The following is a 24,527-nucleotide window of genomic DNA, read 5'->3' on the forward strand; positions in this document are numbered from 1 at the left end:
TATGTAATATTTTAGTAAAATAAAGTACCATGAAAACAGATTTGTGATATTACCATGTGTCCATTTCCTGTCCTATACTGGCTTAACAAAGGCCATCCCGTCACACTGTTGTTGCCGTTCCAGTAGGGAAATGGCTAAATTGTTCCTACACAATGTCCTGGGGTGTATTCTCACCCACTTGGTAATACCTGAGTTTTTCATGAAGGAACTCGGTCCACACAGATACATCTCTTCTACTAACTAACTACATTTAGGCAACTTTTGATAGGAGCGATTAGTAAATGCAGTTACAATTCCTATTCAATTTGCTTCCTAAGATTTGTCTTGAAAGATCAGAGGGGGGAAGTCCTAAAATACATATATATATATGTATATATAGGAACCTATACATATAGGTTTCTATTGTCCCAGGCCCGGTTGAATTTCCCAGCGCAGGCCTAGAACTTGTTCCACCGCAAGGAGCTGATCCCGGGCAGTCAGGTCTAGAAAGGGGAGGGGGCAATGGGGCAGACAGTGGGGCTAAGCAGCAGGGGCGGTGCGGAAGGCTGAAGTTGTAAGAGACTAAAGTGCTCCCACACTGACTCCGACAGGACAGCACAGGTCCCTACATCGACGTTTTGACTGCAAGGCGTGGACTGGCCCGGAAGGCTGCGATCGCCGCAGAAGGGGGCTTCGATAGCTCCCCCAGTGCGCACTGACCCCCAACACCTGCGGAGGAAACTGAAGGCTTGCCTTAGCGGCTGTTAAGAATTTGGCCGTTTTCCCAGGAAGCAGGGTTGGGGGGTGGGGTGGGGCAAGGAAGTCTGAAGAAGCGTCCTCAGTTGCCATGGACACGGCGTCCTGCGAAGATCCCAGCAGCAGAAAGGAGTCTCCTGAAATCTGCTCTCCGGGATTACTGGTGTTCGCCGGCTCTTCGGAACTGGATGCCAGCTTGGCTAAGCAGTTCTGGCTCCGAGCATCCATGTATCCCCCCAGCGAATCTCAGCTGGTACTACGCAGAGGGAGCAGTCAGCGCCTGCCGGTAGCGGGGTCCTCGAAGAGCAGCGCGCCTGGTGAGTGGCCCAGCTGCCTTCTGTCAATAACTTCTGCCTTCGCCCTCAGCAACCCAGAGGATAACACAGTCCCTTGGCGCAGAAACTGCCCGACCTACTTCTGAAAATAATTGATCCCTGAAGCTTCCCAGCAATCCTTCTCCCAACTCTCCCCCACCCCCAAAAGGATCACTGTTGTCTGTTACATCTTAAAGCACATCCTAGGGATCCTTTACATACAGCATATATTTGGAAACAAGGTTCTCAACACAGAATATATATTTTTCTAAACATTTACTTATGTTTACTGAAAGGCAGATTTACACAGAGGAAAGACAGATCTTCTGTCCACTGGTTCACTCCCCAAGTAGCCACAATGGCCCCAAAGTCAGGAGCCAGGAGCCAGGGTCTTCTTCCTGGTCTGCCACATGGGTGCAGGGTCCCAAGGCTTTAGGCCGTCCTCGACTGCTTTCCCTGACCACAAGCAGGGAGCTGGATGAGAAGTGGGGCAGCTGAGATAGAAAGCAGCACGCATATGGGATCCCAACAGATGCAAGGCGAAGATTTAGCAACTAGGCTCTCCCACCAGGCCCAGCACAGATTATTCTTAAGAAATGCTATATGTTGGCTAAAAGGATACTTATGATAGCAGTTTACATGACTTGAGTTCAAAGTGGAAAGCCTTCCCTGAAAAGACCTTAACAAGGCCTAAGGTATGGAAGCTATTACTGTGCACTATTTATAAACATGGAAACTTTCTAATAATTTCTTCACTTCCCCTTTGTGTTGTTTAGAGAAAAGTCAGCCCCATCTTTTCTCACTGGAGAATAACAGTAAGTACCAAGTTGGTATGACTTTGAACATCCTGACTCCTATATTCCTCAGAAAACATTTAAGTACTAAAACACAGCTTTATTGTTAGCACTTCTTCCTGAATTTTAACCCTAAGGCCTGGCCTCAGGGTCCCCCCACTTCACAGGCACTCCATGTATCCAGAGGATGGTGTCTACATTCCTGGAGGCTCTGGTGCTCCAGGATCCTAACTCAGCTCTGAACTCAGCCTTATTCCTCATCCAAAGGGATGAGACTACCTGGAGCCACAGCTCATTTAGTCCTTCTGTAATTATTAGTGATTTTGATTTTCAAAGTTTCAAGATACAGTGTATAAGGGTTTACTTGTCTACTTAACCCATTATTGTTTAACTGCTATCCAATTTTTTGTGAATGTTATTGTAAACTCATAATCAAATCATTAAAGATTGCCCTGATCTCCTCTAGAAACTGCAGATATCCTTGCGGAAGCCCTTAAGAGACAAGAATGTGAGGAGAAAATGAAGTATCTCGAAAAGGTAGATCAATATTTCAACAAGCCATCTGGTTTTCATTAAGGTTCTAAATAATCCTGATTAATTTTTAAAGACTTATTTGAAAGAGCAACATAGCTGGTGGTTGGGGAGATCTTCCGAAATCTGCCAATTCACTCCCTAAATTGCCCTTAACATCCAGTGTGTGCCAAGCTGAAGCCAGGATCCAGAAGCTATAATCAGATCTCCTACACAGATGGCAGATACCCAGGCACTTGGCCGTCTTCCACTGCTTTCCTAGGCATACTGACAGGTAGTTGGATCAGAAGCAGAGCAGCCAGGAATCAAACTGATGCTCTGATACAGAATGCCAGTGATGCAGACCACAGCTTAATCCACTGTGCCACAATGCCAGTCTCCTGATTGCTTTTTAAAGAACACATGTATGTGAAAATTTGCTACTTCTTCTGTGTCAGCTTGGGTAAGAAGGGATAACTTTATTAAAATTTTAATTGAACATTATGAAATTCTATTGAACTCTATTCTCCATCTCTTCAGAAGTTCCAGGATGTACAGGAACAACAGAATCAGGGAGAAATGCAGAAAGACTGATTCAAACACTGTGTATCCAATAAGGCCCCACCATACACAATGTACTAAAAACAGAATGACTGTAAGAACAGGGGAAATTAAATAATAGCCCAAAATTAAATGATTAAAAAGGAGTGAGTGTGTCATCAGGAACTGTTTTGACTAGTAGCTGGAGTTAAACACATTGGTATAATCAAATCAACAAAGCCCCTTTTCAGCAACCCCCTCCTTTCTGGGCTTTTCCTGAAACCAGTACAGCCTTTAACTCAGCAATTAAAACAGTGATTTATAGAAAAATTTCATTTGGCTAATGGATAAATTCTATTCCTGTAATTGTTCCTATAGTATAAAAGCAAAGACAGAGAATTTGTTTTGGCCTAACATCTTTCATCATTGGACATATTGGCAAACTGTGAGGACTTATCGGGAAGTCCACATAAATTACAGAACAATACTTTGGAGCTTGCTGATCCCATTAATTCACTTTGTGGACTGCTGGTGATTCCTCCAAACAAATGAAGTGACTAGAAACAATTAGCCAGCATTTTCTTGTCTGCTTAGGGCATCACACACTGGATATTTACATTAGGACTTTTAAGAGAAGAAGCCTAATTTCAAAAGTCAGTATCTTTGAAACCTTTGTGACTTAATTTCGACTTTATTTCATTTTAGGAAGGGATGCATATAAAGGGTTAAAGACTACTTTTATCAGCTTTTGTCAAACAACAAAGCAATTGTATATGAATATAGCTGGGTGTAGGCATATGGATGGTTATATTAATAATCTTAGAATTGGTTTCCTTCCATGGGTCCTTCTATTCAATTATGCTGAATAACTGCACAGATGAAAGAATTTTTAAAAAAGTGTGTCCATACTGAACATACACAGTCATTTCCATTGCTTTTCCCTAAAAATACAGTTAAACAACTATTTGCATTGTATTAGGTTACTTACAGTGTGCAAGAGGATGTCTATAGATTATATGTGAACACATTTCATGCAAGCGTCTTGACCCTCTCTGGAGTTCAGTATCCAGAGGCAGTCCTGAAACCAATCTCCTGCAGACTGCCTGCACATAAATAGAAGTTAAAAATACAAAGATAACATCTTATCTCAAAGGATTCATAATCAGTGGGGAAATAGTCAATTAAAGTCAATAATTATTAGATATTGTTATGATAGATATATGAAACCAAAACCAAGCTTAAGGAATCAAGAAACCCTTCCATAGGTGCTGAGTTTTTAAAGATGTAGAGTTATCAGACAATACACGATGCAGTCCTCCAACATGTGGTCATTATCTTCCTTAAATCTAAGTATGATTATGCTGCTCTCCTCCCTTGGTTTTTCCACCCATGACTCCTCATTTCCTATAGGACCAAGACTAAACTTTCACTAGCATTTTAGAATTCTTTCCAATCTGTAACTTGGATCCTATTATTCCCTGTTCCCTTACTTCCTGCCCTAGCCCAAACTCCAAGACTCTTACTTTGCATAGTTAATTCTTAACCATTTAGGTCAAGGCACATTATTTACCTGTTCCCAAACACACTACAAAAGTGATGAATAGGTAAAATATTTCTTCTCTACCCAAATATGCACAATAAGTGCCAAACTGTACATTAACCAAATGAGTCTTGCAGTGCAATACAGAAGATGACCATATTTGTTGGAGAGTGGAAGACAGGCAGTCTAACAGAACAATGAGCCAGCAAGAGAAACCAGCAGAATACTACTGAAACTTTTATATGTGAGAACTCAGTGCTATATGATATGGTTCTATTCAAATAATGTCATGGTACTGAAGGACAACCAAGGTGCTGGGGTAGTGGCATGGTATGCTAACCTGCTGGCAATGATTCCAGCATCCCATATTGAAGTACAAGTTAGTCCTGGCTGCTAAGTTGCTGGTCCAGCTCCTTGCTAATGTGTCTGGAAAAGCAAGAGAAGATGGTGCAAGTGCTTGGAACCCTGTGACCCTCAGTCGAGACCCAAATGGAGTTCCTTGCTCCTGGCTTTGGCCTGACCCAATCATAGTCACTGCAGCTATTCGAAGAGCGGACCAGTGGATGGAAGATTGCTTTCTGTTTATCTCTCCCTTGGTCTGTCACTCTTTCAAGTTAATTAAATTTAATTTAAAAAAAAAAAACACAGAGACTCCTGCAATAATTGAACATTCATAGATTTCCTGAGATACTATGATATAGTAGCCATAGCACTTTACTGAGTGCATATTACATGATTTACATAAAGCTAAGCAGTTGATATATACTCCCTGAAATAGACCCTGGTATTATCACAGTTTGACCAAACAACAAATAAATAATTTTCCAAAACTGGTCAGTGAGAGTCTAGACTGAAGGACCATCATCCTAAACTCTAATGCCCATACAACTGACTCCATAGTAGATGTCTTCTATTGCAATGATTTCTAGCTATGGCATTGTTCACTTATGCTAATGGGAGTATTCTAAAAATTGTAACTGCTGTACAAAGACAATAGGTGTTGGAGACACAGTTTTCAGCAGTCAGACTAAGCTGTCTCTGTCACCTACCACACACTTTGATTCCCTATCTAGAATAGAATGCCTTTCCCCAGTTATCTTTAAGAGCCAGCTCAAATGCTAGCTGTTATGAAGACTTCCAAGAGGTTGTCTAGAGACTAACAGAATGAACAGCTCCCTTCTGTGTTTATGACAAATGACATCTCTCAGCATTTCTTACTGTCTCTGATGTTTAGTATCAGTATCGTGTATGTTTCTCTGTTCCCTGCTATATTGTGACACTGTAATGTTTAGACTTGGGGAATGACACGATAGATTTGAATGCCTAATTCTCATTTGTTATTTGTGTGACTTTGAGTCAACAATTTAACTCCAATGATACTCAACTTTCTCATATGTAAAAGGAGAAATTATAAAGAAAAAAATACATTTCACAGAGTTGATAAACATTTAAAGTACTTAGCCACAGTTTGTCCTCAATAAACATCCACTCTAAAAGTGGAAATCATCACTCACTGACTCAACCTAGTATCTTTCTGGTGACCAAATATCAGTAAATATCTGTTTACTGAATAAATAAATATATAATTGAACTAATTAATGACTGGATGAATGCTCTGAAAAGTAAAATTTAAAGTTTGTTTACTCTTTTCTACATCTGTCTTTCTGAAAAAAAAAAGTTTAGGCTAATTGTTTTTGCAAGAATACCACCAAAATTTAGCTTATTAGTACACTACCTGTCTTCTAGGTTTTGCCTTTATCTCATGGATATGGCTATGATCTATTAATTACTGACACAAAATCCACTTTTGGAGATAACTGTTTTTATAAGTATGCCATACTCTGCTTCCACCATTCTAGAATTTTTGGAGAAGGATATCTTTTTAGCTAGTGTAAATATTTAAAATGTTCTACTAAAAGATTATTATCTTTTACATTTTATAACATGTACATGGATAAGTAAATTTCAGATATTGATGTTCATCTTAAAATGGGATGACTTTTCCCCAAAGTTTTATTTCTACACTTTCTTCTTAAAAGTAATGAAAATCTAAAAGTTTATTTTCCATTTTTGCTGAAAGTGCCTTTATAACATTCTTTACTCAATGGATATTGACTTTTCAGGTTTTTTTTTTAACGTTAATGTTACTTTCCATTTTGGAATGTTTTCCAGGTATACATTATAAATGCTTTGCGTTACTGGGCAAAAATACTATTAATCACAACCATTATTGCTGTGATGGATATCCATGGCAGGAAATCAAAAACAATTGGGCCTGTCAGGATTAAATGGCTTAGTATGCCCATAAAGGAAACCTTATAGCTCTATACCAGACCATTATTCTTCCTCTGAGAATTCTAAAGTAGTTTGAAAACATTATAATAAATGAATAGTCAGCTAATTCTTTGAAATCATAAAACTAATTTGCTTTCTAGTTTTGCCACCTTTGAGAAAGCTCTTTAGCTGATTATCTCTTTAAGTAAAGAATTATAAATAATTCATGAGAGAAGGAAGAAGTCAGAGAAATATTTGAAAGCATGTACGGATGACATATTTGGAAATGCCCATTTGGAATCAAAGCTTCTACATGAGCTAGTGTAAAACAAAAGCCTTTACCAGGAAGATCTAGAATCTGTAGAAAAATATCTGATAGACTCTTTCTTGGGGAATGGAGTTCTAATCTGTTTTGTTAAACATCCATCCTTCCTGCACAAACAGTACTGCCCAGATAATAAATCTTCCTCAAAAGTCTGTTACGTAGAACTTTCTTGAACCAAAACAACTCATGTGAGGATGACATTATTCTTAGAAGAATCTCAGACGCTTCACAAAAATGTATTTTTAGACACTGAGTCATGGAAGTGGAAAAATTTTGGCATGATCATCCTTTATGCCTACTTTTCAAAGTCCTGAAAGGGACCCTCAACTTCACAGAGCCACAGCAGAGCTGAGAGGAGTTTCTGCAGTGTCATTGCCAGGACACTGAGAAAGAAGAAAATTGTCTTTTGTGTCTAAACCCAGCTTTTAGTTTGGCCACCTGACCCTAACAAAAGGCTTACAAAATTTCTTTGCCCCCACAAACAAAATAAAGTAGGAAGTGATGAATTTCTCTTCTTCAACAGCAGATACTTAGTCATTTAAATTCTTGTTGCTCTGAATTCATCAAAGATTTCATGATGTGGAAGAGTCATAAAAACATACTGCATTTATAGTAACATGCAACTATTCCAGTAGCCAATGATAATTAAACAACCATTGAAACATGTTTTACTCTTCTACCTTATCTGTAATGCCACTTTGCTTTTTAAAACATTCTGTAATCCTTGGGAATATTTTCAGCTAACAGATAAGTTTCCCCTCTGAATCTTCCTCAGTGATATCAACAGTCCCTACTTGGGAGAGGAAAGAGATTTTAAATTACGTAGCTGAGTTCATTTGCTCCATATAGATCTATCCCCAGAGTAAGAGTCATGCCATAAACACATCTTTTCTTCTCTTTTTCAAAGATCTGTGTACTATATCTTCTAATTCACTTCACATTAAGAACAAAATATTTGGGTAAGTTCTAACAACTATTGGAAAAGTACCCACATTAGTTGTTAACACTAAAGCACAACTGAGGCTGTTGATTGCAAAGGGAAATATACATTTTTAAATAAATTCAGGATTATGAATTTGATTCCAGTTCTATGAGGCATTATTAAGAAGGTAACATAAGAAGTAGGGCATATCCACGAGGATTTATTGGAGATCTAAAATAGTCTCTAAATCATGTTAACTCAAAACAGAAATCATAACATGCCATAATCTACCTTTATCCTTTGCCTCTGTCAAAGGAAAGATGAAAAGATGCTAGGACAAATTATATTATAGCCAGATAATAAAGCTAAATAAATTAGCTCTCTGTACAGCTTGAGTACCTCTTCTATGAAATGCTTGGAACCAGAAATGTTCTGGAATTAGGATTTTTTTCAGATTCTAGAATATTTTCATATACATTATTAGATATATTAAGAACAGAACTCAATTTCAATGCTAAATTCATTTACATTTCATAGACATTTTATGTACATACCATTGAGGTAATTTTATAGAATATTTTCAGTGTGAATGTCAAGTGGGGGATATTCTACCTGCAGCAACATGTTGGGATAAAAATCAGATTTTATAGCATTTCAGATTTTGTATTTCAGATTAGGGGTACTCAACTGTCTTTGCTTTCATGTTATCATTTTCTGTGATAATGTGGGTGCTTGACAGGAAATGTGGTCAAGAATGTCCTCAAAGCCTAACGTCAGAGAGTCATTTGTTTACTTGGCTCTTGAGATTTTATAGTTTCCAAAACAATATTTTGGTACTAGAGTAGAGCCTTAGTCTTAGTCTTAGTCTTAGTCTTAGATTCCAAACTTTCTAATTTGCCTGCTCACTTCTGTTTGTCATTCTAAGATTAATGCCTTTGGTGTTTTTGTGGTCATTTATGAACACACACAAAATGGTGAGATATTTGAACAGCTCCAGTACACATGTTCTTAGGTGAGGTCAACCAAGGTAGGACTGTGTTGTCACAGCTCTTATGCTGTATCCTCTTGTTGTCTAGTTAGTGGCACGTTTTCATCTGTGTATGTGTGTCTTTGTGTTATTCTGTTGTTTGAAATGGCTCCCAACTACTGTTGGTATTCTTAAGTGCAGGAAAGCAGTGATGTGCTTTTTGGAAAAAATACATACATTATATAGGCTTTGTTCAGACATGCGCTAACAGTGCTGTTGGCCATGAGTCCAATGTTAATAAATCAGTATATTTTAAATGAGATTGGCTTTAAACTACTAACACATAATGCAAAATTACCTACTGTCCTAAATATTGTAACAAGAGGCTGGTAGGAACCTAGGAGCCATAGTTTACCCTTCACTAATTCACTGCCTGATAACTTTGTAAAACATAACTACTGCAAATAACAAGCAGCAACTGTATTCCTGAAACAGGTTGAATCACGGTTCAATATACAAAGTCTTTCATTGTGTGCCTCCTTCCACATTTCCCCAAACATCCTTACTATCATACCCCTTTAAAGGCAAGTTATACCATAGTCATTTTGAACCACTGGTAGTTCCAAGAACACACCAAAGTGTTTCATACCTCTATAGCACTGAACTTACGGTTTATTTTGGCTAGGAATGACTTTTCCCAATTCTTCACAGTTAATCCCTACACGTACCTCAAAACAGAACAATGTTTACATTCAAGTCTTTTCTTATATGCACATATATTCCCAAGTATGAAATACATGACTTGTCCTTGTTCCCCTGAGACCACATGCACTCCCCTCTCATTCTTCCTGCTCTATAGGACAGTGTTATAATAGTTTCTCCTGTGGGTTCTAAGCTCCTGCAGGAGAAATACCATAACCTTCTGAACTTGGTAAATCACAGAACCTGACAAACAGTAAGTAATTTCCTAGCATATCCAATGGATGGTTACAAATGAGTAAATTGATGGTATTATTTGGTTGGATCACAGTACTGCTTCAAATCCTAGTTCCTTGTGCTAGATGTCACACCAAAAAAATATTGTTCAGATCGATTTTTCAACAGTGGTTTCAACTGTTGTTAAAAAAAAGAAAAATCACATATTTTCATTTGAAGTAAATTATCAGAAAAAAACTTCAACATTATTTAAAATAGGATATCTAAATTTTGAAAGTTTTATTATAAAAAATAAATGTTTAGACACTGAAAAGCTACTAACAGACAGAAAAATCTTAACCTCTGGGATTTATGACCATGTATGTTTCTAATAGAGAAAATAGATATTGGCATAGGCATAAACATTAGTATGTATGTGTGAGGTCAAATTGGAGATTATCTAAGTTTCATTTCAGGAATACAGGACCTTACAGTAAAATGTAGGGTCATGAGCCAAGCTGAACTTTACAGAATGTTGTGCAGAAGCAACTGAAAATTTCGTAGATTTAAAAACAGATGAACTCACATCAAAAATATTAAGTACAAAGGATTTTTCTGCTGGGGATTACAATATCAAATTTGTTTGGAAAAGATCAGGAAATTATAATATGGAAAATGGACTGAAAGTGGCTAGAGCAGAAATGGGAAAATGAGACTGCAGGCCATTTCATTCCTGGAGGTGGTGGTAGTTTGGATTAAGATGATGTGGATAGGGTAGGAGAAAGGAAACTTGAGAGATAAGAAGAAGAATAGCTAGTACTTGGGTTATAAATAAGGAACATTAAAGATAACTGAGTTTCCGGATGGGGCCATTTTCTAAAATAAGACATACTAGAGGAAGGTCAAGTGTTAGATTTCTTTGCAGGAAAGTTAAAAATTCAGGTTAGATTTACTAACTTTGAGATAAGCAGGTGAAACTGTAAAGTATATGAATGTATAGGCTGGAAACTAGGAGAAAGCTGAGCCAGGGATAAAGTTTGAGAGTCATCTGTGTGGACAATCTTCATTCTTAAATCCTGAAGGGCACAACAGGAAAGCCATATCTGAAAGATGAGCTCATGTCTGTAATCATCAACATGCTAGAACTCTTAAAAATTCAATAGATTTTTGTATACTAGTGACAAGTTTTGATAAGAATTTCCGACTAGATTACCAAGAAACAACTCAGTAATAAAGAGGTACCCCTATTATTTCAGCGAAATTTAAAATGTAATGTTCATTTTAACCCCATATTTCTCAACATTAAAATTGAAGCCTCATTTGTGGTTTGTTAAGAAAACAAATGCCGGGCCTGGCATGGCCTAGCCATCAAAGTCCTTGCCTTGAACATGCCAGGATCCCATATGGGCGCTGGTTCTAATCCTGGCAGCTCCACTTCCCATCCAGCTCCCTGCTTGTGGCCTGGGAAAGCAGTCGAGGAGAGCCCAAAGCCTTGGGACCCTGCATCCCACATGGGAGACCTGGAGGAGGTTCCTGGCTCCTAGCTTCAGATCAGCGCAGCACCAGCCGTTGCGGTCACTTGGGGAGTGAATTATCGGATGGAAGATTTTCCTCTCTATCTCTCATCCTCTCTGTATATCTGACTTTGTAATAAAAATAAATCTTTTTTAAAAATGCCCTTTAAAACAATATCAAGGCAATTTTTAAAAAAATCCCATTTTGCCTCTGTGCATTTTGTGTGTGTTTTAAAATTAAAGCCACATTCTTTAGGCAATTGTTATTCATTTTCTTTTCAAATATCTGCAATAGAACCAAAAGGATATCTGTAAAAGACAGAAAATATATGTAACAGAATCAAGAAAAATAAGTATTTTTGCCTCAGAGCAGAAAAATTCATATTTTATTGAAGTATACATTTAATAAAAATTGTATTGACTTCCTTTTTTGGAATGACTGCTAAGTCTTCCTCATTTAATTTTTTAAATGGATATATATATATCAGAGCTGGGAAGTGAGCCAAGATTAAGCATTTGATGGGACGTATGAAAAGGAAGGTGCTTAGATCTGCACATTTCTCTTAGAAGTCAGCATTCTTCCTGTTTCCAATTAATAATAATATAACATCTTCCACTTGCTCTCATACATTGGTATGGTGGAAACCACCTTCTCATAATGCAATAGTACTAGAGAAAGCCTTTTCACTGATGATTCAACCTATCTTGTAATTATGTCCCTGGTCATTCAACCAATCTTTTAAAAGTGTATGCTAGATTATTTGAAGCCCAATAGTTCTATATCTTATTATAACAGACATAAATTTATTAGATGGCAGTTATAAACTCTATAAAGCAATTTTAGTTGATTTCAAAATCTTCATAGCCAATTGGACATTTCATAGGGAGTAGTAGTAAATTCAGGGTTATCAAAATCAATAAAGCAAAATGTAGGGTTTTATATAACAGACTAACGAATCACAATTTCCACCTTCCTCATTTACCAGAGATGTAATGTGCAACTCATTAAGGACTAAGATGCTCTGTAGAATAAGAATTGAAATTCCTTAGAGTCCCTACAGGATATTTAACTGTCAATCATTTGCATAAAATTAAGCATTATATTGTTAGGGCACGCATTTGGTAAACTGTTTAATACACTTCTTGGAATGTCTACCTCCCTTGTTCGAGTGCCTACTGCAAGTCTCTGTTTCTTGCTAGTACACACCGTGGGAGGCAGTAGGTCATGGCTTAGGCCTGCATTGAATTTTGAGCCCTGGCTACAGCCTTTGATGTTGCAAACTTTTGGGGAGTGGACCAACAGATAAAACATCTCCCTCTCTGTCTCTTCATCTGCCTTTCAAATAAAATGAAAACAAATAAAATTTGTAAAAATTTGACTTCTGGAGCCTCAAGCCTTTTGGTTCTACTTAAATTACATTCTAAATTGGGAACATTACTCCTGTTTTACTATTAAAAATCAAAACTTCTATCATACATTAAATACAATCATAGAAAACTCATCGATTGATGAGCACCACTGTAACCCAACTACCATCTTCCTTTCTAAACAACTTTTACAAAAGTGCTCATGATAGCACCAAGTAAGTGAGTTAACTTTGATCCAGGCTGATTAGCTCCTTCTGTAGTATACTTTCATGGCACAGATTAATGTTAGCTACTAGAAACTTTTTTTCTGTATCTATAGAGATCATATCTGTCTCCACCATAGTGAATCCTGCTTAATTCTTTATATCTGGAATGAAGAGTAAATGAAGAAACCATTCTGTCATTACTGTCACAGTCTGTATGTGGTGGGCAGGGGTAGAGGAAGAATGCTCCAAACTCTATGCTTGAAGAAATATAGCAATCTAAGATATGGAATCAAACAGAACTGGAAATATATTTGAGTTCTTTGCTCTTCCAGTTGCTAGCTAATTAAGTGGTCCTAATAAAAAGTGTTCATGTTTACGTGTAAAAGACAGTTATAATGCCTCCCTCCTTGTAAAATAAAGATTAGATAATTTGTAAGAAACACATGCAAGACCTGACCTAGTATTACCAAGGGAAAATTTGTTCTTTGCTTTCCCTCATTTTCTTCAACTCATAATTAGAAAACAGAATCCTTGCAGGTACAAAATAAGCTTTAGTATTACACAGAAATGTTATGACTAAAGGATGACACTCAGAGGATGATAAATAGATTACTAATGGCATTGTCACCCAAGTATCTACATCCTGATTAAGAGATGCAGTCAAGATTTTGCTCATATCGTTAAAATGAGATCCTCATATTTTCCTTAATTCTTTAGTTAGCAACTAAAATATTAAATCTAGCACTGAAAGGGCCAACATTGTGACCAATATTTCTTCTATCATATTTCATTTTCCTATATTATTTGTACTTGATTTTTTACTACTGCTTCCTTTAACTTTGTATTAGTTCCTATTTCCCTTCCAACTTTCTTCCCTTTCCGTATGTTTCTTAACTTTCCATTCTATCTCTTTTCTAAGTACTTAAAGCTATAAATATTCCCCAAGGTTTTATTTTAGCTTTAGATCATAAATTACATAACATTTTCATTATTATTCTATTTTCTGTATTTTAAATTTTCTTTTCTGGTTTTTAATTTGTCCCAGTGCTTTTGGGGCTGGCTTGGTAGTGTCACAAGCTGATCCCCCACTTGTAGCACCAGTATCCCATATGGGTACTACTGTGTCGATGCTGCTCCATTTCCAATCCAACTCCCTGCTATGGCCTGGGAAAGAAGTGGAAGATAGATCAAGTCTTTGGGACACTGCACCCATGTAGGAAGCTGGAGAGAAGTTCTTGGCTGCCAGTTCAGATCTGCTCAGCTGTGGCCACTGCAGCCATTTAGGGAGTGAACTAGTAGATGGAAGACACCTCCTTCTGTCTTTTTTCTTTTGAATTTCCAAAATTTGAAGTTCTGTTAAGTTAACCACTGTTTACTTCTACATTAATTATGTGGAGGTCAGAAACATAATTCTTTCTATTAAACCTAGACTGAAAACAACTATTTTTATGTTAAGTATTACAAAATGAACTGGTTCACCTCTCCTACCTTTTTTTCAATCTCTCAACCCCAAAACACTCATCTCATTATATTCAAGTGAGACTTACTGCCATCTTTAAGCATTTTTTTAAAAGATTTATTTATTTTTTGTTGCAAAGTCAGATATACAGAGAGGAGGAGAGATAGAAAGGAAGATCTTCCATCCGATAATCCACTCCCCAAGTGACCGCAACGGCTGGTGCTCCACTGATCTGAAGCTAGGAGCCAGGAACCTCCTCCAGGTCTCCCATGTGGGATGCAGGGTCCCAAGGCTTTGGGCTCTCCTCGACTGCTTTCTCAGGCCAGAAACAGGGAGCTGGATGGGAAGTGGAGCTGCTAGGATTAGAACCAGCGCCCATATGGGATCCTGGCATGTTCAAGGTGAGGACTTTCATGGCTAGGCCACACCACACCAGGCCCATCTTTAAGCATCTTTAAACTCATTCCTATTTCCAGGTCTACATTTGCTTTTTGATTGAACTGCTATCTCTTTTTCAATCACTTTTTGGAGCCCATTGCTTTCCCTAGTTAACCTTTTCCTTTCAATGCACTTTCAATGTTTTAAAATTCTTAGATTATTTACTTTGGAGGTCATTTAAGGTTCTTCTGAACTTTTTACATGCTTTGTATTCTAAAACCTATATTAAAGTTTTTAGATTCAGCAAGGGATTTATGTAAACATTATTTTCCTCTATATGGTTTTTCACTTTTTTGGGTGCTCTTTCTTCCCTTCCTTCCTTCATTCTTCCCTTCTTTCTTTTTCAAGGATTTACTTATTGGAAAGGCAGGTTAACAGAGAGAAGGAGAGACAGAAATAAAGATCTTCCATCTGCTGGTTCACACCCCAAATGGTCACAACAGCTGGCGCTAAGCTGATCCCAAGCCAAGTGCTTCCTCTGGATCCCCCATACTGGTGCAGGACCCCAGGTATTTGGGGCCATCCTCCACTGTGCTCCTTGGCCATGGGCAGCCAACTGGATGAGAAGTGGAGCAACCAGAACATAAGCCAGTGCCCATATGAGATCCCGGAATTTAGCAAGTAGAGGATTACCCAATTGATCCATCATGGGTCATTGCAGAGCACCCTTCCTGGTGCTTTTTCATCAACATATATTCAATTTACAATCATTGGAAAGAAAATTAATTCATTTGTTTATTTGAGAAGTGGAATGAGATCTGGAGAGAGACACACAGAGAGAGCTCCCATATGCTGGTATTTCCCGAATACTCACAATGGTCCCAACCTGGAGCCAAAGCCAGGGGCACAGACCCAATTATCTGAACCAAAATCCGTCTTCCAGGTAATCATGAGTGGGAAAGTAGAGTCAGGACTGGAACCTGGGTACAATGTGGGATGTGAGTGTCCCAAACAGCATCTTAACGATCAGGCCAAATGCCCACCCTGAAAAAAATAATCATTTTAATTTTCATTTAAATTAATGTATTTTCCCAAGTACTTCTTAACTAAAATAGCTAGCATTTTAGCTAAAATAGAGAAGATAGGGTGTGAACTTGAGTCCATCTGAAAATAGAGGAGCTTCACCTCTACTGAGGTCAAGAATTTCTCAATTCTCTATTTGTTGAGTGACTGCCAGGTAACTAAGCAGATAGCTGATTTTTGGAATCCATTCAGCACTCTTTTAGGCATTCTCTAAATTCCATAATCCTGCTTACATACTATGATAGTCAAGAGAAAATTTCTTTAGGTAATGTAGCAGAAAATCAGAGAAATGAGCACTACTTCATGTTATTTCTGGTGCACATTTCACTCAAAAAATTCCCATCTTAATCCATAAAGAAATATAATTTTTTAAAGATTTATTTATTTATTGGAAAGTCAGATATACAGAAAGGAGGAGCAACAGAGAGGAAGATCTTCCGTCCAATAATCCAATCCCCAAGTGAGTGCAACGGCCAATGCTATGCCGATCTGAAGCCAGGAGCCAGGAACTTCTTCCAGGTCTCCCTCGACTGCTTTCCCAGGCCACAAGCAGGGAGCTGGATGGGAAGTGGAGCTGCTAGGATTAGAACCGGCGCCCATATGGGATCCCAGCGCATTCAAGGCAAGGACTTTAGCCGTTAGGCCACACCGCCGGGCCATAAAGAAATATAATTTTTACATGAGAGCCAGCTCATGAAAAGATGAGGCTTTTCTTTTAGATTCTCAGGCTTATTCAGAATTCTTTTTATAACTGAGGTTTATCTGAGAGGAAAGTACATAACATGCCAATGAACTTATGAACAGAGAAATTTGATGGAAAATAATGTCTCAAATACCCACACCTTGCTTCTACTTTCTTCTCTCCAACTGTATTCTTTAACCACACACAGTTCAGAGGTCAAATGATCAGAATTCCTCCCTGCCCATATACAGATGAACAATCTATCCTTCCCCATCTCTTTTCAACATTATGAAAGCATTAAAATAAAAATCTTCTCTCATAATAATAGCCATCGTTTATGACATGATCACCATATGTCAAACATTACATTAAATAATTTTTGTATTATCTCTAATTTTTATATCAGATTTCCCTAGAGATGAAAAACCCAATATTCAGAGATATATTTCTTTTTTTTTTTGCTTTAACCAAGATCACAAACATCTAATCTATTAGATCACAAAACATCTAATCTACAGATTAGTTATTATATTTGGGAGAGGAAGAAAGATTAAGCAGTAGGTATAGTTAAAGCAGTACTTAGCATTGATCACTCAACCAGTCTGGCTCTCAAACCAAAATGTATTTGACTTCATTAACCCATTTTGCCACCAAATTTTGGTTTGGTTCACAAAAGTTCAAAAAAGAGAACCAGGTCAGGTACAACAGTCTGGTTACTAAATCCTTGCCTTGCATCCCATATGGGCACAGGGTCATAACCTGGCTGTTCTACCTCCCTTCCAACTCCCTGCTTGTGGCCTGAAAAAGCAGTGGAGGATGGCCCAAAGCTTTGGATCCTGTAATCACATGGGAGACCCGGAAGAGGCTTCTGCTTCCTTGCTTCAGATTGGCTTAGATCTGGCCATTGAGGCTACTTGGGGAGTGAACTAGCAGATGGAAGATCTTTGTATCTCCTCTTTTTATGTCTCCCTTTTCAATAAAAAGAAAAAATAAAAATAAATCTTATAAAACAAAACAGAGAGTGAAGCAATTTAATTCTCAATGTCACACTAAAATTCATTAGCCACCTATGAGGCATTAAATTTGTGTATTAATCATAGCCTAATATTAAAAAAATTTGTTATATAATTAATTTTTTTACAGATATGATGAATGCAAGAAAGCCACAGAAAGATCACAGAAAAATAAATGGCAATACAGATTTTCCATGCATTTTTATGCCTCTGTTATGACTGATATAAATAAAATCTACAAACATAAGTAAATATCTAACATTGAAGCATTATTAATTTCGATCCCCTATGGTTGCTACTTTCAGAATAATAAATTCAATAAAAATACTATAATTAAAAATGAGATTCCACTGCAACAGGGTGGAGGAACCCACCACAGGGGGAGGGGAGGGGGATGGGTCGAGGGAATCCCAGAGCCTATGAAACTGTGTCACATAATACAATGTAATTAATAATAATAATAAAAGGGAAAAAATGAGATTCTTTTGCTATTAGGAGATTAACAAGTAAATTATTATTCTCCGTTAATAAAGTAAATCTTATGGATTTGCTCTTACCAGTGAACTATAGCTGGCTTTCCTGGCAGAGATTTCTTAGAATAGTCCCCAACGTTTTTGTTCAGATGACTCAGTTGTTTACAGTGGCTTTGTTATTCATTCCCAGGAAACATATCCAGGAAGCAGAAATCAAATCACACTTAAAATCTTTGTTTCTGCTGCATTAGATTATAATATAAAATGACTTAGCTACTAAAATGCATTGCAATTTTTAAAATGGACCTGAAATAGAAAGAAAAAATGAGTATATTTTATTCTACTTTTGAATTTTATAAATAATTATTTAAGTCTTAGAAACATATACCTACAGCTCCTTAGCAGTTACACAGAAAATTATCACAGCGTTTTACTCATCAGGGAGTTAAAGAACTAAACTTACCCATTGTTGAGTTTCACTTTCTAAAGCTTCCACCTGCTTCCTTTAGGCTGGACATTGTACATTAGAAGTGCAATTATTCCATTCATTTCATCATGACTCAATCAATTCAACCCAAAAGAAATTCATTGAGTTTCTTACATAAGTCACCCATAAGCTCTAAGGGAAAGCTACAAAGATGAGTAGCATTCTGAAAGAGACAAGGTAGAAACTAAGAAACAAAAGGAAAGTAAGATCAACACCGCAATAAAAAAGATATAAAGCACAATGAAACCCCAGTAAGGGTGAAATTAATTCAAATTGATGGAAAAGAGACAAACATTGGATACCTACAAAAAAAAATCCCAACTCTTAGCAGCAGATATTCTTTTTTTCAATCTATAACAAAATTACACATATTGTGAAATTTAGCTTAAGTTTCCCAAGTACTCTTAGTTTTTCTTTTTTTAAGAACTCTGATATATAATGATGGCTAAAATTCAAAATTCAAATAAATGGCAGACATCAGGTCTCAAATAAAACTCAAGATCCATACAAGTTTATTTGTTTATTTGAAAGGCAGTGAAATAAAGGTGGGTGAGAGTGCAGGGAGAGAGAGATCTATCTACTAGTTCATTTCTCAGACAGCTGCAACAGCTAGGTCTGGGCCAGGTCAAAGCCAAGAGCCTGGAACTCTATCCAGAAAGCCCATGTTAGTGGCAGGGACCCAACTACTTAGCTATCATCTGCTGCCTTCCCAGGCACATTAACAAGGAACTGCATCAGAAGCCAAGCAGCTAAGACTTGATCAACATGCGGATACAGTATGCCAGCACTGCAGTCAGTCATTTACTATGGCACACCGCAACACTAGCTCCTTATTCTCACTTCTTATTTCTTTCTTCTGGCCTTGATCCAAACAGAATTTCTTAAGCTACAAATTTGGTTGGATTCTTGAGTGTTTTTTTCCCCCCAAACACTTTAAATAGGATGTTTCTGTGTGGCTATCCCTAAAACGATTGTGATTTTATGAAAAAAAAAAACAGTTATATATCTGTATTTACCTCTTTTAGTCTGTGTGTTAATAACTCTTTGTGTCTTCACTGAATCATATTTTAATATAAAATTACATTTTGCATTTATGAGTAATTAGCTGAGAATGGCATATGTCAGTATGATAGGGGTATAAGATAGGGAAAGAAGAACTAAGAGAATAATTGCTTGTTCCTATATGCAAGCAACTAAGCAAGGCCCTCTTCTCATTGGATCTGACAGTGGCATGCTGTGAGCCTGCTGATACTGTCTCTTGCCATCATTTAGTGGCAATTTAATGCTGGGATCAGCAGACTGGACTTTATCATCAAATGGAGCTGGAATCAAATTCAGTTCTGCCTACACTTCAGTTTCCTCATTCATCAAATGGAATAATAGTAATATCAAACTCATGACATAATGTTGAGTACAGTTCATATAAAAAGGTTGAGTTGTTACTAGATGCAGGCACATTACATTTGTGGTTAAAACTAAATTCATCATCTGGATTGTGTTGTAAGTGAAAAAGTATAAACCTATTATGCAAAAATTTGAGTTCTGTTAATACAAGAAAGCAACGAAGAATTCTTTCTTTCCATAGACAATGCTTTAGTATTGAGTCGAAAAAGAACCATCCACCCATTCTTTTCCCTTTTACAGGCTAAGAGGAGAGATGAAATAATCCAACTCTTACGAAAACAAAGAGAAGAAAGGATCATGGTGAGATGGATATTGAGGCTTTCAAATAAATGCATTTGAAAATATGAACTGTGGCAAATTCTCCGAAGTTTTGGAGATTAATCCCTTAAATCTAGAGTCTTCTATATATTGGAAGGGAATGAGGTATAGATAACAACTGATTTGGCAATTTTACTAATCTGAATATGCCTCCAGAGCTTGCAACTCCTCTGACATAAAAAATTAGGTATTATTTTCAGTGGAGTTTATTGTTCACATATTACAAAGCCATAGGATGTTAACAGGGGCAACTCTGGTGCTTATATTTATTATACAATGATTTTTCCTAGATCACATATAACAATATATTAATAATAACATAAAATGAAGAGAAACAAACCTTATTTGTATACTAGTACACTGTACATTTAGTGCTGCACAAGCACACTTTCTGAATGAAACCCAAACCCCCTAATCTGGAGTGTAATGATCCCCTAGTTCCAGATTTAAAAGCTAGGTTTTAAAAACTCCGATCTCTATCTCAGATTTTTTTTTTTTTGCGAGTAAATTTCACGGCAGAAGTAAAATTTTTCCAGTTTCATGTTTGTTTTATTTGCATTTCAGAAAGAACTAATTTCTCTTCCTTATAAACCCAAGGTCAAGGTACAAAAGGAAAAGTAAGTTTCGTTCTATCAAAAAATATTCTCATCTCTCTAACTGCCATATAGGAAAGCACTTCTTTATTCTTTCTCACTTTGTCTTACTATTATCTAATTCACTTCATTCTATTAGGAATTTCATTAAGATTTATTTATTTGTTTATCTGAAAGGCAGAGTACCAGGGAGAGGGTGGCTGAGGGTAGGGAGAAGGAGATCTTCCATCCAGGATCATTCCATCCAGAATGGAAGATCGCTGATTCATTCCCCAAACAGCCCCAGATGGAACGCTGGCCAGGTGTCCCACATGAGTGGAATGAGTCAACAGACTTGGACCATCTTTTGTTGCCTTCCCAGGTGAATTAACAGGAAGCTGGACTGGAAGTGGAGCAGCTCAGATGCCAATGTTGCAAGCAGTGGTTTAGCTTGCTATGTCACAGTACCAGCCTCTATTGGAGATTTTTTTCTGTGTGTTGAACAAACCTTCTCCTCATAGATATTAAAATATGTGTACCCACTCATATACCTGTGGAATCTACAAGCATAAGTTGGTAAAGCCTGGAGAGTAGGTCAGCCTTGAGTCTCTGTACACATCCCCTTCGCTCCCTTCTCATCCTGAAGTAGTGGAGTCACCATCATGTGCTCCCAGCTGCACCTTCCCCTACTCATACTTTATCTCACCAGTTTTAGTTCTAAGAGTTTGCAAGCTCTGACCATACCAGTGGCATGCTCAAGGCTGCTAAGACTAAATCCATGTTGAAAAATGCATTAGCCCTTCAGTGATAATACCTTTCACAGTTTCCTGCTTTTTAGCAGGACTTTAGCACTCAAAGGTAGAGCAAAACTAACCCCATTAAAAGACAATGATAGTCTAAAAGTGAAACATTATGTCACAGTTTAGATACTTCTCATAATAACTCAAATTCCTAATTATGTAATTCCTTTTAAAATACAGATTTATTTATTTTAACTGAAACTCAGTTACAGAGAGGGGGAGCAAGAGACGGAGATCCTCTGTCTGCTGGTTCATTCCCCAATTGGCTGCAATGACCAGAGCTGGGCTTGTCGGAAGCTTGGAATTGGGGGCCTCCCGCATGTTTCCCACACTGGTGCAGGGCCTCCACTGCCCTCCCATGACATCAGGAGCAAGCTGGATCAAAAGCATAGCAGCTGAGATTCAAACTGACACCCACAGGGGGATACCAATGCCACAGCAGAGGACCAGCCTACAGTGGCACTGCACTGGCACAATTCCTTTTGAACAGAAACTGTCTCTTCTATCCTGAAGCCTTGAATTTTACTCTGTTTCATTCTGACATCACAGTTCTGTGAAATTGTTGCCTGCACCACTTTTCGGGCAGTTGATCATGCGTTACTCTCCCTGCATTTTCTGATTATTTAACTCTTACTATCTCTTAAGTCATTTAACTTTTCACATGTTTGTCTTGTGGGTCCACAAAATGCCTAACACGCTGTCAACATGTTAAAATTCAGAAAATATTTGTAGCAAACATTTTAGTTCAAAATTGTCATATAACTCAATATTAGCTACTTCAGAAAGTTATGTGCTTATACTTTAATTTATAAACATTTTAAAATTCTGCAAACATTTTAGACCCAATTGTGTGAAAAACTTTTCACTTGGGCTTCTCTTTCTCTTTCCTTTCCTCTCTGCCCAAACCTGCCTACACAAAGATGTAGCCTTACTTTCTCTCCCTTAAAAATTGGGTAAATAGTAAGGCTTTAGTAGCAATTTACTTAGGATCCACCTGAGGACTATCTGTCTTTTAAAAGTCATCTATGGGGCCTGGCGCAGTGGCGCAAGTGGTTAAAGGTCCTCGCCTTGCACGCCCGGGATCCCATATGGGCGCCGGTTCTAATCCCGGCAGCCCCGCTTCCCTTCCAGCTCCCTGCCTGTGGCCCGGGAAAGCAGTCGAGGACAGCCCAAAGCTTTGGGAACCTGCACCCGTGTGGGAGACCCGGAAGAGGCTCCTGGCTTCGGATCGGCATAGTATCGGCCCGTTGCGCTCACTTGGGGAGTGAATCATCGGCCGGAAGATCTTCCTCTCTGTCTCTCCTCTCTGTATATCCGCCTTTCCAATGAAAAAATAATAAAAATAAATCTTTAAAAGTCATCTATGGAAAAGCAGCAATGGGTGCCCTGGAGAATAATTACCAATGATGTGATTTCATGGGTTTGATGATTGGGTAAGCAAAATATTCTTAAGGTAGGATGTCTTCTCTCCTGCCATTCAGATTAAACTTTACAGTTCAATCAATAACAACTTCTACCACACACAAGCTTATACTTGGTTGCAAATCCACATGGGTACTCAGAATATATACAATGGCAAAAATTTTGTTGAGATTTTCTTTTTCTTAAATAATCTTACTGAGTTGACTAGGGTACAAAGGGTCAAGGACTACAGGAAAGTGGGTAATACCATTGTTTTTCAAAAGTTATTCTCATGCTATGTCATGTCCATAACTGAGTTCTGTATATTGAAACTGATGCATGTTACTACCAACAGGACGGTGATTTTAGAGTCAGATAAAGAAGACCAAGAAGCAGTCAAAGCCTTGGACTAATTCGACACATTACAGAAGCTGGTTTGCTTGTATCTTCACTTTGGAAACAAGCTACTCCTACATCAGAACCATTGAGATCACTGCCAAGTTAAAATACTCAAGAAATAAAATCATACATGCAGACTTCTATGAATGTTACCAGCTACTGAATACTTGTCTCTGTTTTACTTGTGTGTTACCACTTAATATCACACCCTAATCATCTCTTATTCTGTACATTCTCAAACTCGGTATCTCTTTTTATTTGAAGGGTATTTATGGAATTTCTACATTTTGGTTTATATTATTAATATAAGAAAAGAAAGAGAGGCATTGTGTGCCTCTCCTATCTTGTAGTCCATTATGAAAAATAATCACAGGGATGACACAGGGGAGTTCTGAAAATGTGAATTGTTCTTGCTTTTTAAAAAATGTTTCGAAATTTGGTTTATTCTATTTCGGAGCATGTCTGAAGTCAGAAATTAATTTCTTCTGGTTCTGTGAATAACTAGCTCAGTGTGTCTGTTTTGCACTGGCGTAATCCCACAGCCAACCTACTTCACTTTCAAGGAACAATCCCTTTGGCAGACGTTGGATGGTATACATGTTTAGGCCCACCCTTCACTCTATCATGTGCCTCCCCAGGACACGGCCTCCCTTAGATGCTGCTCTCATCCACAGTTCCAGCAGGGGAGTGGATCAACTGTGAACACTTACTTACAGGTACACATATAGCTGCAAATGAGGCTGCAATAATGCTTAGATGAGGGAATGGGAGGACGTGTCTGCCTGGTTAAAATTCAGGGATCTATGACTAAAGTGGAGAATGAGTATTAGGAAATAAGTTTCTGGCACAACAATGAAGAAAAAAATAGAATAAAAGAAAGGCAGTCAAGGCTATAAAAGGGAAATTTCATCTTATAAATTGAGAGTCCCATCCCAGCACCATCAAGAATGAGAGGCACTTTGACAGATTGATGTACCTGTCAGACAGCGACATAGCAAGTTATCAAAGTTTAAACTTCTAAATCATATCATTACTTCTCTTTGTTCTGTTCCATGCCCACAGAAAAGCCTTCTCTTGCCCTAGGCAGTGTATGGGCTCTATAGGCCAATGCAAATGCCAGTTTACTTGATAGTT

General features: G+C 37.8%; 1 protein-coding gene across 2 annotated transcripts; it reads left to right on the forward strand.

Moving 5' to 3' along the window:
- The first annotated feature begins 807 nt into the window (after positions 1 to 807).
- On the forward strand, positions 808 to 23,549 carry HOATZ (HOATZ cilia and flagella associated protein). 2 transcript variants are annotated; one of them, XM_040977250.1, is made up of 6 exons: positions 808 to 1,043; positions 1,826 to 1,864; positions 2,310 to 2,380; positions 20,144 to 20,203; positions 20,786 to 20,842; positions 23,350 to 23,549. In XM_040977250.1, the coding sequence occupies exons 1-5, from the start codon at positions 827 to 829 to the stop codon at positions 20,840 to 20,842; spliced, it is 444 nt and encodes a 147-aa protein (XP_040833184.1). In that variant the 5' UTR covers positions 808 to 826; the 3' UTR covers positions 23,350 to 23,549. The 2 variants fall into 2 exon arrangements, with proteins under 2 accessions (XP_040833184.1, XP_040833183.1); XM_040977249.1 differs by having other exon boundaries at positions 20,786 to 20,838.
- Positions 23,550 to 24,527: the final 978 nt, after the last annotated feature.

The sequence above is a fragment of the Ochotona curzoniae genome, unplaced genomic scaffold, assembly GCF_017591425.1.
Source record: "Ochotona curzoniae isolate NIBS_2020 unplaced genomic scaffold, NIBS_Ocur_1.0 contig_2723, whole genome shotgun sequence".
NCBI lineage: Eukaryota > Metazoa > Chordata > Mammalia > Lagomorpha > Ochotonidae > Ochotona > Ochotona curzoniae.

What these genes read in the sequence shown, in the direction of transcription:
- HOATZ (XM_040977249.1), top strand. Translation starts at nt 827, where the DNA reads ATGGACACGGCGTCCTGCGAAGATCCCAGCAGCAGAAAGGAGTCTCCT. An exon ending in AAATGAAGTATCTCGAAAAG is followed by an intron (nt 2,381 to 20,143) that starts GTAGATCAATAT and finishes TCCCTTTTACAG; the next exon opens with GCTAAGAGGAGAGATGAAAT. An exon ending in AAAGAGAAGAAAGGATCATG is followed by an intron (nt 20,204 to 20,785) that starts GTGAGATGGATA and finishes TTTGCATTTCAG; the next exon opens with AAAGAACTAATTTCTCTTCC.